Source organism: Nansenia antarctica (genome assembly GCF_963989245.1).
Source record: "Nansenia antarctica genome assembly, chromosome: 5".
Classification (NCBI taxonomy): domain Eukaryota; kingdom Metazoa; phylum Chordata; class Actinopteri; order Argentiniformes; family Microstomatidae; genus Nansenia; species Nansenia antarctica.
Genome location: NC_137690.1, coordinates 48,945,365 through 48,960,561, shown reverse-complemented (window position 1 = coordinate 48,960,561; position 15,197 = coordinate 48,945,365). Strand labels below are relative to the sequence as shown.

Genomic DNA, 15,197 nt, shown 5'->3' with positions numbered 1-15,197 from the left:
CAGGATCGAACAGTACTACTTGATAGGTACTTGATTGAGTTTCCCGGGCACAAGGGAATAGTCCCATAAATGCAAACCTGCCCACCTGGCACGCCCCACCTGGCAGGCTAAAGCAAACGCTCAAAGTGGACCCAGGTGTGCTGTACTGTATGTGGATGGACACTCATGCATTCTGCATGAAACATACAAACACTACATGAGCCAGAGACGCAGACCGAGAGTTCAATGTAGACACATGATTATACTGTTAACACACTGAATCCCACAGTGAATCACTAGTGCATATAACCTGCATTTATACACTCCCTTTTATATGACCCTAATGAGACCCCCCTGTTGGATGGTGCCTCTTCCCCGTGTGTGATGAGAGGTGAGAGGGAGGAAGCCCTTCTCTCCACCCCTCCCTGAGGAGGACACATGGGAACAACTGATGCCTCTTCGCAGAAGCCAAATCCCTGGGTGAGACATGGTGTTGGTACAGTATGGGGTGTAGAGTGTACAGTGGGGTATCAGGGGGTATCAGGCCTAAGGCAAGAGAGCGGGAGGGAGGGAGAGAGAGACAGAGAGAGAGAGTGAGGGGAAGAGAGACAGAGAGAGAGAGAGAGAGAGACAGAGAGAGAGACAGAGAGAGAGAGAGAGAGACAGAGAGAGGGTAAGACTTGGACCTCTCCTACTGCAGTGACGGAGCAGTGGTTGTTTATGTGGGTGCTCGTCAGTGCTGTCCTAACCCCTGCAGCGCTGAGGAGAGATCCAGGGGCCTGATCTCTCCATTGTCAAAAAGACAAGATTAGCTGGAGGTTAAACACTCGTGTTCTCTACATTTCGTCCTTGACAGTGTGCCCCGCCAAAGCTTTTAATCTCATAAAGGAGATATTTGTTAGGAGCTTTGTCTGCAGACAAAAAGAGACAACAACAAATGAAGCATTTGGGAAGTAGTCTCGGAAACGCACATGCATACACACACACACACACACACACACATAAGATTCGCGTCAAAATACAATTCAAACATTTAATGTTTTTTCTTTGATAATGCATGTTACAGTCAGAAACCAAATCCCAATGCAATTCAACATTGTTTGCAATTGTAAGTTTGCATGTTTGAAAGGTCATGAAATCATCAACAATAAGCTGTTACAGTGTAAAGATAAACAGAACCAAAGTGTTGACTGAAGTTTGTCCTTAGCCTCATTTCATCTTTACATACCCATGTACATCTCACCTGTCATTTTCCTTCTTCTAGCACCTGTCATTTTCCGGTAAGGAATCCTTTGTCACTCCTGGAGAAGTGGTTCAGTGAGGAATATCGGGCATCTTCAGGAGGACAGATTATTTCAGCACTGAGACAATGAGTTTCCACGTCTGTCTGTCTGTCTGTCCGTGTGTGTGTTGCACTCTGCAGTGTCAGGGTACACAGAGTCCTCCTGGGCTAATACCTGCTCTACCCTTCTCTCCCTCCCTCCCTCCCTCCCTCCCTGTCTGACATGCTCTCTGTTTCCCTCTGTCTCTCAAAAATACACACTCTATATAACTAGCCTTGTGCTTCACAGTTGGTAAGAGGTTCAAATGCCTCTTCTACTCTTCTCTCCCTCCTTCACCCTTCCTCCCTCCCTCCCTCTCTGACATGCTCTCTGTTTCCCTCTGTCTCTCAAAAACACACACTCTATATAACTAGTTTAGGGTTTGACGTACGGTTTGACGTACCATACCTCAAACCAAAACCTCAAATGTGTCAGGAAAAAGGAGAGGTGTCAACTCTGCAAATGACGGTCTGTTATCGGACTGACTTGATTTATACTGAACATGAAAATACATGGTTTATGTTGGAAGGTATAGTTTGTACATGTTTTAGTCAATCTTGTTGGTAATTTTCAACAGGAAAAGCTGGGGGGTTTTTCCACTTCCGTTCTTCTTTAAAACATCATGATATGCTGTAAATGTCATCCATCTGTCTGCTTTTGCAACCTTTGTTTATATAACACTGACCCCCCCCCCATTATGGATAGCTGCTGCTCTTTTGAATGTTTAATGGTAGGTGGGATGTTTTGAATGTTTAATGGTAGGTGGGATGTTTTGAATGTTTAATGGTAGGTGGGATGTTTTGAATGTTTAATGGTAGGTGGGATGTTTTGATATGCAGATATGAACAATTCTTCATGTCCTCTAAAACATCTCCAGGGATTGGAGAGGGCTTCTGATAACAATAACAACACCCTTCAGAAAAATAGGGCTCTTTCCCATGTCTATGTAGGAGATGATAGAGAGAGAGAGAATACAACAAATAAAGATAAACCAACACACCATGATGTATTGAAAACCCTTTGAAGAACTAGTTTTGGTTCTACACAACACCAAAAGGGGCACATTCAATCAAATGTTCTCCTACAGGGACATGTCAATAAAAACATTGTCTTTGAGTGGACCTGGAGACCTGCCTTGTCTCGTGTCTCAGTGACCTCAGCCAGCCTCTGTCCGAGGCCTCCAGTAACTGTCCTCCAATTAACTCTCCCTCACTAGTGTCACACTAATCATAATCTCGTTAGGCTCTACAAGCTCCTCTGGTTTGATTTAGTGCACTTAACGAGGGGAACCGTTTACGTGTAGGCTACATGCATGACTAATGATACCCACAGATAAATAACCTCAGTTGTTGTTGTTGTTGTTGTCGTCATAGGGGACTCTGGTGTCGTCATAGGGAGCTGGAGAGTGGACCTCACGATTCTTTCTTAAGTGTAACTAGAGGTACCAACCACCATATGCACGTCTCATTGTATCCTTTGGCTCGTTTAGACAAGCCAAATTGGATCCAATTCAACTGTCTTTTTTAAATTGTCTTTAAGTAAGCCTACCTTCTCATTTCCGGCTGGGGAACAGTACAGTACACTAAGTGGCTGCAATCTGCAATCCCCTCGCATGGCCTACAGGTGCCAAGTTTCCTCAATGACCCTCACTACACATTGCTTACAGTTGGCCACTTTCTACATTCGCTGTTGTTGTTATTATGTTTCAATAAACGTGTTCATGGGGTTTTGGGGTGTCACCATCAATCAGTAGCATTCTAGTTAAAAGATTGTATTGTACCCCACTGGAAAAAAACACATTGGAAACCGCACTTCGGTATCAGGGTTGCCAGTTGGGATTGACAATATCCAGCCTAACCACAGTCTAAAAACCGCTAAATCCACCAAAACCCAGCCCAAAACCGCTAATTACTAATGGGCAGGTGCCCATCTCCTGCCCCTAAACTGTATGTCTGTTGCCAATGATATATGTAAAATAAAATAAAAACCTGCACATTGTATGTAGCTACTAGGGTGTACATTTATGCCTAAATGCTTTTTACCGGGCCAGTGGGTAACCCGTCCCATCTGGCAACCGTGAACGGAGCGTAAAAGGAGCGTACACTACACATCGTTCCATTCTGAAGCATTGAAAGATATGCAACTTGTATAAATGACCGTATAAAAAACCCTATAACTCTCCCCAAAACCCCTCCATGGAGGCCTATACCCTTATGAATGACCACCAGTCCCTAGGGTAATTGTCCTCAATTGCACAACCGTGGCACACCGCCCGTATAATGCGCCCTAATGAACGGGACGGGCCATCGAACAATTGGATCCGATTAGACAGATCGTTAAAGCCTTGATTGGATGAGGCTTTGAGAGGAGATGTTCTCCTTGATTAGCTAAGTCTACTCTTATTGACCTGTCAAATCCGTTTAGCTGGGGGTAGGGGTTAAAGGGTTAGTCCTAAACCACTGTTCCATTAAAAGACCCACTAGTGCCCACCCATGGTCAGGATGAGCGGTCAATCCCTATAATATAGGGATATTAATATTATTAACCACAGTTCATTCATGCGTCCAAACAAACTCATTAATCCTGGGGGAGAGCATCTTAACTGACGTTGTAGAGTGCAGGCAATGTCATAATACTGAGCAACAGTGGATTTAACATTATATGAATGTTGCTTTGGAGTATTAGAAGATCTATCTACATGTTTTGTCTTTAATGTGTCATGAATGAATGAATGAATGAATGAATGGTCTTTATTGTCATTGATATAGTACAGGTAATACGGTGGCCGACAAGGGCAAACGCGCTGCAAATACCGAAACGCACTGCATATAGAGAAACGTGCTGCATATAGAGAAACCGACAAGGGCAAACGCACTGCATATAGAGAAAAGCGCTGCAAATAGAGAAACGCGCTGCATATAGAGAAACGCGCTGCATATAGAGAAACGCGCTGCAAATAGAGAAACGCGCTGCAAATAGAGAAACGCGCTGCATATAGAGAAACGCGCTGCATATAGAGAAACGCGCTGCATATAGAGAAACGCTGCAATTCAGTTCACAACACAACGGAAGTGTTCTCACAACACAACGGAAGTGTAGAAAACGCTGCAATTCAGTTCACAACACAACGGAAGTGTTCTCACAACGGAAGTGTTCTGGGGGGGAACGATAAGTGGAACGGACCGGAGACGTGTTTTTGAAGAAGTTCCGAAAAGCAGTTCTGAAGAGGTTGTGGAGTGAAGAGGCGACATAAAAGGTACATATTATATTTCTTATTTATGTCTGCAGATAACATGTGCTGTATTTCAAACCGAAGGGCTCATTCTATGCCCTACACCCTACGAAGGGTTCATACTTCCGCAAACAGAGGTGTCCTCAACTTTTAAAATATTTCTTACACCCCTAGTAGGGAACACAGTATATCTTAAAATACCCATGGAATTTCATTCGTTCTGATTACTTGGTGGTACATCTAGTTGTTGGAGCATTGATTTCCATTCCACTGAACTGATCAAAAACACCTTAAAACACAGAGGGACCCCTTCTATTTAGTAAATACCTTTTGTGGCACTGCAGGTTTTCTGTTGTTTGATGATCATTATGCTAATTCTAAATCCATTACATGGAAATGCATCACCTACAACAAACTACATCTCTAATTTGAGTGTTTTTTCAGATCTCAATTCTGGATGGACCTCATGAATGACCTGAGGGAGAGAGATTTGTTCAGTGGCAGTCATGAGCACACATGCCTAGTGCGGTTTGTGTTCATGGGTGTGCTACAGCGGGACCTTGATGAATGCAGGGAAAAGTGGAACACACACACCATCAGACCTGTTCACCAGTCTCGTTGTCCATCTGGGAAACCAGATGTCATGTACAACCTGCCTCACAGGTTTGGTTCTATCAATTAAAATTATTTTTTCATTCTTGTACTTCTACATTCACAATTCACATGTACTTCTAATTGTCTAAAATGCAATCAACTGTAGTTGCCTGTTGAGTAGCTTTCAATTGAAATACTTTTCTCTAAAAAATGATTATTTGATACAATGATCCAATATTATGATACAATGATTTATAACAAAATGATACAATGATTTATAACAAAATGTTTTTAATGAAAACAGTACAGTTAGTGTGCCAGTTAACTGTTACCCACAGGTTTGGGGGAACTGACTGTGGGTTCAAAGTCCCACCACACGAACTGGGCCAGTTTGTTTCGGAGTCTACCTACAGTCCATGTGGAGATCAGCATCTCCAGGGACACTTTGAGAACCTGCAGAGAAGGCTTGGTCTGATGCAGGCCTTGACCTGGCAGTCTGGTGTACAGAACTATATCAGACTGAAGAACATGGCATGTGAGTACACATTTCAAAGAACAAAGTTAACCCTTTAACTACTGAAATCTAGTTAAGCCAGTTTAGTTTACTGTAGTCCAAACCCTGGGGAATTTTGTATCCCAAAGTCCATGTTGTTCTGAAACTCATTGTAATTCATGGCCATCGGTATCTCTATTGTGTTGGCGCAGGTTCTGCTCATTGGGAAGCGTGATGTCCGCAGAAAAAGCAGTTTGGGTGGTGGCTGGATCCCAGAGGGAGGCAGTGCGTCGAGTCCTGTGGCGAACATGAGGATGTCCTGGAGGAAGATTCCTGTTTGTTTCTCTGAAAAAAGTAGATTTAGTTTAGTTGTAAAATATAATATTTCAATGGAACTGCCAGCAATAGAAGATGATATCAAGATGACATAATTAAAAGATCTGGGGACTGTTCAGGTCTTCTGCAGGGTAGGGAGTGTGTTTATGATGAGATAATTAAAATAAACCTTCTGTGTCAAGAAGATAGTCTCTCCAGAATCCGAGTACACAGGTTTCTTCCTGTCGCCTTGTGCACCCTACTTCACTGAGCTGAAAAATAAAAATACCTACGGCTTAAATTCAGATGTCAATCCTCGTCTGGTTTCTTTGAAAAACATTAGGTTTAAAACATACAATACCAGCACATTTGGCATATTGGTGCACACTGCCTGTAAACATTTGACAAAGATGCAAGAAATAAATTGAAAATCCACACAATTCTGAGTAAACTAGCAAATGTGTAAAGGTTGCATCTGTCAACACAGCTTACCTGTAGAAGTTGTTCTGACCCCGGGCACATTTGTCTTGTTCCTGGACTGCGGTTTGTCCTGCATCCTAGTTTTACCCCAAAAATTAGCAGTTAATTTAATGACAGTGTTATTGCCTTAGTAACTAAAACAGCACACATTACATGTAGTTTGGCTTGGTGAATTAATGAAATTATTTACAGGCATTTCATAATTTCAGGTTCACACATTCAACACTAGAGGATATGGATTTTCTTACTTGATGAGATGCTGTCTGTAAGCGTCTGGCAGGTCTGGAAAAAAACAACAATTTAAACTGCTGTACTGTATTGTGCTGCTTGTGCAAGAAAAGTTCATGTTGACTGTGCTGTGTTTTACCCTTGCAAAATGTTCTCCATTCTTGGCGTGCTCACTTCATTTGGAGTGCTCACTTCATTTGGACCGTCCCACACCTGCATACAACACACAAATGACAGATTAGATCAAATGAAAATATTATCAAAATATTGTCAATTCACTTCATTTAAGGAGAAATGCCATGATGCAAACTGACCACGGTGTCTGAAAGTGGACTGTCTCCAGATGCCAAATTAACCATTTGAACCACACCGTCATCATCTTCACTTGAAGACCGTCCACTGTAACCTTTGAAAAATAATAATTGGCATAATTGATGTGGGTATAAAGATGAATTTCACTCATTGCCTCAGTTTTACAGAGTGGAGCTTAAAACAAGGTGGAAACTTGCACTTACAACTGTTTGTGAATTGTTCACCAGGGCAAATGTACAGTGTTATTCTTTGGTAGGCCTATCCAATGGCCTCCTTGTATTTCTCCACTGTGAAAGCGGTGTCTGTTCCTGGAATGTTTCGAACTTCCTGACCATCGGGGTACAGCAAGACATAGGCAACATCTTTCATGTCCTGGTTAAAATCTTTCAGCTTCTTTAAAGCAGCATCCAACAGTTGGTCAGATGACCATTGTGGTTGAACATCAAGGGGAAGTGACTTCCCTCTCACAGGTTTAAGGAAGTCACCTGTCCTCCTCATAATGCCAACAAATATCTTGACAGAACCAGCCTACGTTATGTCTGAATACGATTCAACGGCTAATTCCCAATAAAGAATCCCTCCACTGCACAAGCTTCTACGAACCCTTCGTAGGGTGTAGGGCATAGAATGAGCCCTTTGGTTTGAAATACAGCACATGTTATCTGCAGACATAAATAAGAAATATAATATGTACCTTTTATGTCGCCTCTTCACTCCACAACCTCTTCAGAACTGCTTTTCGGAACTTCTTCAAAAACACGTCTCCGGTCCGTTCCACTTATCGTTCCCCCCCAGAACACTTCCGTTGTGAGAACACTTCCGTTGTGTTGAGAACTGAATTGCAGCGTTTTCTACACTTCCGTTGTGTTGTGAGAACACTTCCGTTGTGTTGTGAACTGAATTGCAGCGTTTCTCTATATGCAGCGCGTTTCTCTATATGCAGCGCGTTTCTCTATTTGCAGCGCGTTTCTCTATTTGCAGCGCGTTTCTCTATATGCAGCGCGTTTCTCTATTTGCAGCGCGTTTCTCTATATGCAGCGTGTTTGCCCTTGTCGGTTTCTCTATATGCAGCGCGTTTCGGTATTTGCAGCGCGTTTGCCCTTGTCGGCCACCGTACAGGTACCATACAACGAAATGCTAGGAAAAAAAACTAAAGAGCTGGTTTAAAAAAATAAAGAGCTGGTTTACATAAATAAAGGCTATGTACACTATCCACTATACTATACTATACAAATAAAACACTGTGCTGTACTCTATGCTATGCTATACCTATTCTAACATTTCCTATCTCTGAACCTTATGTACCCGAGGGTTGTCATATTGCACATAGTGTTATTGCACATTAATTTAAAGTGTCGCAGTTTGCAGGTTTGAAATGTTCACAGTTGTGTTTCAGTATTGCATTTGATTACAATCTAGTAGCTGCCATCAAATTGTCTAGATTGTCCAGGGCCTAGAACCTAGGTCTTTGCTGTGTTCAGGGCCTGAATGGCCCTGGGGTAGAAGCTGAGCTTCAGTCTATTTGTCCTTGCGAACATGGTCCTGAACCGCCTGTCCGAGGGCAGCCGAGCAAAGTGTTCGTTCCCAGGGTGGGATGGGTCTCTGGATATGGAACCATCACCTCCAACTCTTCGTCTGGAATTTCAGACACCTAAGGTTACACCTTAACTGTCCCTCCTGAGACATATATATTCCCTCTACAGTTAAAATAATAATACTTAAAAAAAACAAATGTCTTCCTTCTTCTAGCATTACGTCTGCTAATGTCCCCTAGGCCGAGCATAGATTGCTTTTTCCTGCTATGACTGGTGGATAGATTATTCACTTATTTCAAATATCGTCTAGGGCTAGGCTATATCGTATAGTTAAATATATTTGTTCTAAGTCGCTTTGGATAAAGGCATCTGCTAAATGACAACAATGTAATGTAAATGTAAGTAGAATAGAAAATGTAAAATATATATTATTCAGTGATAGCAAAAGTAAGACACGACGCGACAGTGATAGGTAGACGCACTTTATTCCTCTAACAGAAGCTGCACCAACTGTAGCGGCACACATTTATATGTACACATATACACACACACACACACGCACGCACACACACACTCACACTTCTCTAAATCTGTCATATATAAAATATATAATCTGCCAACGTACCTCTTGTCCTCTTTAATTACTGTGCAACAGCCTCGGCCTCTACAGCAGAGCTGAATAAGTCCCGTCCACTCAAAAGGGAGGGACGTTCTCAATGCCCAGCCTACTTCATTTGTACATCATAGTAATAAAAAAAGGTATGTACCCTTTGAAAAAATAATACTCTAAAAGCAACCTACAGCAAATTCACTTGAGCGGGTTTCGGTTTTTCATAAGTGAAAAAAAAAAAAAAAACATTTTTAAAACCAATTCCTGTACAGTGAGATGGCAATAATACACACCCTCTAGATTTTTAATATATAAAAGATATTAAGAAATAAAAATTACACATTTAAAAACGTACAATAAATAATATATATGCAGGCAATTCATTAGGATAAAATCTCATTATCAGAAGATTGAAATCTAAGGTCATTAAAAAAAAAAAAAAAAAAAAACTTAAAGACATTTAGTTTATTATTCTCTGTTATGAAAAGTCCCTTGATCATCCAAAATGTGAAAGTAGACTCTTGGCATTTGATTGATTGATAGGACACCTCCAATGAGATGCTGGCTGGGGGTTGCTTTCCTTATATGGCCGTGCAGGTCCCTCCCTCCCCCCACCCTGAAGTAGTGTGGAGGTCCATCCACTCCTTTGCGAGAAGCCTCATGGAAGTCCATAGTAGATCCACAGGACCCCCCCCCCCCCCCATGGGCTAGTCCACTGGACACCCCCCCTCCATTATTCAGAGCATGTTCATGATGAAGTTATACATCTGGTTGAGCACCACAAAGTGAACAGGCAGACAGGAGCGCCGGTCCTGAGTTGCAGGGTCGCATGTTAGCCAGGAGAGGGCGTTGTATTGTTCCAACACAAATCTTCAATGGGAAAAAAACAAAAACACAACGTCACTTTTTATTAACTCAATGTCTTACAAGACATACTGTTTACCCTCTACATTTAACAGATCTACACCCATCTAATCCATATATGGCCCCTCTTAGTTATGATGGAGGCAGTCCTTCCTTGCTCCCTCCCTTGATGTAAAGCACTGACCTGATTCAGTGATTTCATTGGTGAAAGCAATGAAGTTAACACTTTCTATTGACTTTCTATTATTTTTGGATGAGTGATGACTTCAGGGAGGGGTGGGAGGATGTGTATTCACAGTATGTAAACAGCAGGCAGAGCAGTGTACCTGAGCACATCAGAGGTGTGGTTGGAGTCCAGGGGGTGGGAGTGTTTGCTGTGGAGGAGCTCATCTGACTGGACTGAGGACACGTGGAGGTGCAGGGAGGCCTGGGGAGGACGGAGAGACATGGACAGAAATTAACTAAATAATATATATCAATATCCCAAACAGGTTCCAACAGAATAGAGCAGTATCCAACGACATGGCAACAAGACACCCAACATCACAGAATAATTTGAGGACCAGGGAGCAATAAAGCATTTTCGAGAGCAAAGCGAGAAGTTCTACTGATGAATCTGCTTTCTCCACCCTTTTTCCTGGAGTGTGGACTTGTTCACTTACCCAGCATGCCCTTCACTGAATGAGATACGGGAGGGAAGACAATCCCCATAATACTTTCAAACCCACATCGAGGAAGTGCACAAGTGCACACTCCAGGGAAAAGTGGATGATTCTCTCACACACACCCACACAAGCAGGAGTCAAAAGGAGTCAGTGTGGGTGCCCCGCGGTGGTGTAGCGGTCTAAGCACTGGCCACTAGTGCATGCTGCCCACCGGGGACTGGGTTCGAATCCCAGCTCGCCAGATCCGGATATGGCTGGGGCACACACGGGGAGCGGCATATTGGGCGGCCGCTCTCGAGGGCGGTATAGGAGTATTTCCGGACAAGGATCCGTCGCGCAACAGCGCCCCCGGGGTGCCGGAATAACAGGTGCTGGGCTCGAGGAGCCAGTCAGCTAGTCTGCCTGGCGGCCTCTTCTGGGACTGCCGGCCACGGGGTCGTGCGGCGGATCCTTCGCAATAGGCAGGGGATAATTGGATGCTAGGTTGGGTTCAATTGGCTACCAAATTGGGTGAAAAAGGGATAAAATCTGGAATAAAAAAAATAAAAAATAAATAAAATAAAAAGGAGTCAGTGTGTGTCACCTTGAGGAAGAGGGGACACTGGTTCTGTGCCTGTGGACACGCCGACCAGAACCAGTCGGGCAGGGGCCCGGCCTTGGCCGTGGAGATGAAGTAGCCCAACGCCATAGGCTGCTGCAGGATGTTCAGAGCCTCCTCCGTGCTCTGGCCCTGGGACAGAGACGTCACACACACAACACGTGACATTAGAATTATACGGTTCTATCTCCATTTTTGTTAAAATGGAGGTTTCTTTTTACATAATCTGATCCATTAGGTGTTTATTAATGCCTGTGTGGTGTTATTTTTAAAATGTTGACATTTTTGAGTTAGTAATTCATAAAATACAAAGGTTCCATCTCACAAAACATAATGGAATGTAAAAACTTTGACGCTCAATATCTCTGAACTACCCTAAATGGAGATAGAACCATATAATTCTAAGCTCACGATACTGTTATAGAGCGGCAACACGGTCAGGACAACATAGACCACAGCCCCATCTGGGAGGAGGTACGGGAGTCTGAGTTCCCACACCGCCAGGCTAAGGAATAGCTTCTTCCCTGCGGCTGTTTACATTTACAATTTTTGGCATTGAGCAGACGCCTTTATCCCAAAGCGACTTACAACAAATACATTTGACTAAGTAAGTGAATCGTCTATCCGCCAGTCGTAGCAGGAAGAAGTAATCTATGCTCAGGCCAGGGGCCGTTGGCAGTCGTCGTGCTAGAAGAAGGGTGATTATTGTGTCGCTGCTAAAACTCAAAATCCCTGGCGTTAGCCAGGGACTTGGGCAATGACAATGTAAGTAGAATCTAATCTAAACCACCAGTACTCATCAGGAGAGTTCATATTTTCCCACGAGGGAAAGTATACAATCATGGGCCTGGGGGGGGGGCTCACCTTGCTGCCGTCCCCCCCCTGGTGGTAGTGGGAGCCGGGGGAGTGCACAGGGGAGGTGGTCGGAGAGTTGGGCAGGATGTTGATGAGGTCAGTGTCCATCTCGTTCTCAAACAGGTCGAAGATGCCCATCCCGTCTGAACCATCTAGAGAGACACACACACACACACACACACACACACACACACACACACACACACACACACACACACACACACACACACACACACACACACACACACACACACACACACACACACACACACACACACACACACACACACACACAGTGTATCAACATAGACATAACCCCCAATTGTTGATTTAATTCCCAGAGGGGTGTGTGTGTCTGTGTGTGTGTGTGAAACCCTGTGTGTCTACTGACCAGGGTTGATGGGGTTGAAGGCGATGTCCATGTTCTCCGTGTTGTTGCTGTTGACCTGCACCATGGCCGAGGTGGGGAACACCAGGATGTGGGTGCAGGACGTGTCCTGGGGCGTGCTCAGCTGGGACGTCTGCATGTTCAGAGTGGTGCTGCGCCCGAACACGGAGCCCGTCGACACAGAGTCTACGTGGACCACAGAGAAACGTCGGTTTGTTTTGTTTGTTACAACTTGTGTGATGTGTGATAACTTTGGCTATGTTTTTTAATGCAAATAAAGCCTGTTAAAATTAATTGAGAGACAGAGATACAGAAAGAGAGAGAGATACAGAAAGAGAGAGAGAGAGAGAGAGAGACACACACACCAACACCCTTCATGTCTAGAAGAAGGGGTTCACAGCGAGGTCAAGCGTTCTGCTGCCCACTGGAAATACCGTGCCGCCTCGCGACCTTCGACCTGCGAGTCCTCACCTGGCATGATGACAAAGGACCCCTGGGGCTCCATGGCAACCAGGCAGGCACTGAGGATGCTGGGAGTGTCGGCGGCCGAGATGCCACACATCCTGCAGGTCTCCTTGAGGCGCTTGCTCAGAGACTGCAGGTTCCTCCTGCTCAGGAGAATAGACCAGTCTGAGAGAGAGAGGAGAGGAGAGGGGGAGAGAGGGAGGGAGAGAGAGGGGGAGAGAGGGAGGGAGAGAGAGGGGAGGGAGAGAGAGACAGGGAGAGAGACAGGGAGAGAGGGAGGGGAGGGAGAGAGAGAGGGAGGGAGAGAGAGACAGGGAGAGAGACAGGGAGAGAGGGAGGGGAGGGAGAGAGAGAGGGAGGGAGAGAGGGAGGGAGAGAGAGGGGGAGAGAGGGAGGGAGAGAGAGGGGAGGGAGAGAGAGAGAGAGAGAGATTCTCATCAAGACAGGAACAGATACACACCATGTATCCAGCCAGACTGGAGGAGTTTTGGAGCAGCAGGGCGGCCATACCTCTCAACTCCCCGTGGCCCATCCTGCCCAGGCGGCCAATCACCACCCTCCAGGGCAGTGATGTCACCTGCACCAGGCCCAGGCACCACTCCCACAGCTTCTGCAGGCCCAGTCGCCGGGCTGAGCCCTTTTTCCTCCGGGCCCTGGACCAACACAAGCCAGTCAACATCCAGACTAGATACGCTTGGAAACCGCCAGCAAAACACCATTCACTGTTGGATGTGTAGTCACACGTGCAGAGTGTGTGTGTGTGTGTGTGTGTGTGTACGATTGTGTGTGTGTGTGTGTATACGTACAATTGTGTGTGTGTACGTGTGTGTATATAATCGTGTGTGTGTCAGTGTAATGGCATGTGTGTGTGTGTGTGTGTGCGTGTACGTACAATTGTGTGTGTGTACGTGTGTGTGTATATAATCTTGTGTGTGTGTGTGTGTATCTGTATAATCGTGTGTGTGTACGTGTGTGTGTGTATCTGTATAATCGTGTCTGTGTGTACGTGTATAATATGTGTGTGTGTGTGTGTGTGTGTATAATATGTGTGTGTTTGTGACACACAGACCTGTTGGGGACGTCTATGCTGATGATGCAGGTCTCCAGCAGCTCCCCGTTCTGGTCGGTGCAGGAGGCCAGGAGCCAGCGCTGGTCATGTGACAGGCAGTAGCCCACGAACAGGACGTTGTACTTCTGGGCCGCCTCGCCGAACGTCTCGCCCAGCTCCGTCTGCTTGTCCTTCACCGGCGCCAGGATGAAGGGCGGCGTGTAGAGACGCAGACACTCCGGCCTCTGCTCACACAGGGTCAAAGTTCAAAGGTCAGACACACACACACACACACACACACACACACGCTGCTTTGGTGTCAACAAGCAAGCTGCCGTATGGTGAGCAGGGATGTAGGGTTCGGTGGGGGGGAGGGGGTGGGGATTCTGGACACCGACGTAAACCGCAAACGTTAAGATCTGCGTGTTTTCAAGAAAGGTGGTTAAATGCTCTTCAAAAAAGGGACCAAAGCTACAATTTACATTTAGGGCATTTCGCAGGCTTTTGTCCTTACTTGAGACTTACAACAACAACAAAAACAAAAAACGTAGGATATAAGTAGGGTTGGGTATCGTTTGGGTTTTATCCGGTACCTAACCGATACTTTAAAAACGGTACCGGTACCGAAACAGTACTTAATTCGGTACTTTTGATTTTAAAAAATGACATATATATATAGATATATAATAATAACACGGTCGACAACATTAAACAGCTTTTCACTTTTTTATTGCTGAGGCACAATATATATTAGTTAAATATACACTCAAATTAAAATAAATGAAAATAAAACTCTTGCTGACTGAGGCACAATATACATATATATAATATTACAGTTAAATATACACTCAAATTAAAATAAATAAAAATAAAACTCCCACCTCAGCAATTCTTTTGCAAAAAGATCAGCATATTTGCCTTCTCTGGCAAAATACGACACCTCTCTTGACTAATTGCATGACCTGCACATGAGACATGAACCAGGGACCTCCGGAGTCGGGAAGAGTTACTCTGAAACTCTTATGTCTTCGACCACTAGTTTGTTTTGTGGCGCTGTTCCGACTTTTAGTACTTCAGCAAGCGGAGAAGTAGTCTCCGAAGACTAGAAGAAGTCTGACATGAAATTTAACAGGCGATGTCACGTCACGACTCAGTCACGTGTGGTTGACTGTTGCATGACACCGGACACCAGGGGGAAAAAAAGTAGAAAAGTA

The 15,197-nt window shown here is 44.6% G+C and overlaps 1 protein-coding gene across 1 annotated transcript in view; it reads right to left on the bottom strand.

Moving 5' to 3' along the window:
• Positions 1-9,837: 9,837 nt before the first annotated feature.
• The window catches only part of LOC308158092 (mediator of RNA polymerase II transcription subunit 13-like), a gene marked incomplete at its 3' end in the record, with an annotated part of 39,042 nt that continues 33,682 nt past the window's right edge, over positions 9,838-15,197 (bottom strand). Inside the window, exons 23-30 of the mRNA XM_080531687.1 lie at positions 14,005-14,228; positions 13,446-13,588; positions 12,942-13,100; positions 12,474-12,656; positions 12,092-12,234; positions 11,213-11,359; positions 10,291-10,391; positions 9,838-9,970 (exon numbers count right to left, since the gene is read on the bottom strand). Coding sequence (XP_080387813.1) covers positions 9,838-9,970; positions 10,291-10,391; positions 11,213-11,359; positions 12,092-12,234; positions 12,474-12,656; positions 12,942-13,100; positions 13,446-13,588; positions 14,005-14,228 — 1,233 coding nt within the window. The remainder of the gene's footprint in view (positions 9,971-10,290; positions 10,392-11,212; positions 11,360-12,091; positions 12,235-12,473; positions 12,657-12,941; positions 13,101-13,445; positions 13,589-14,004; positions 14,229-15,197) is intronic.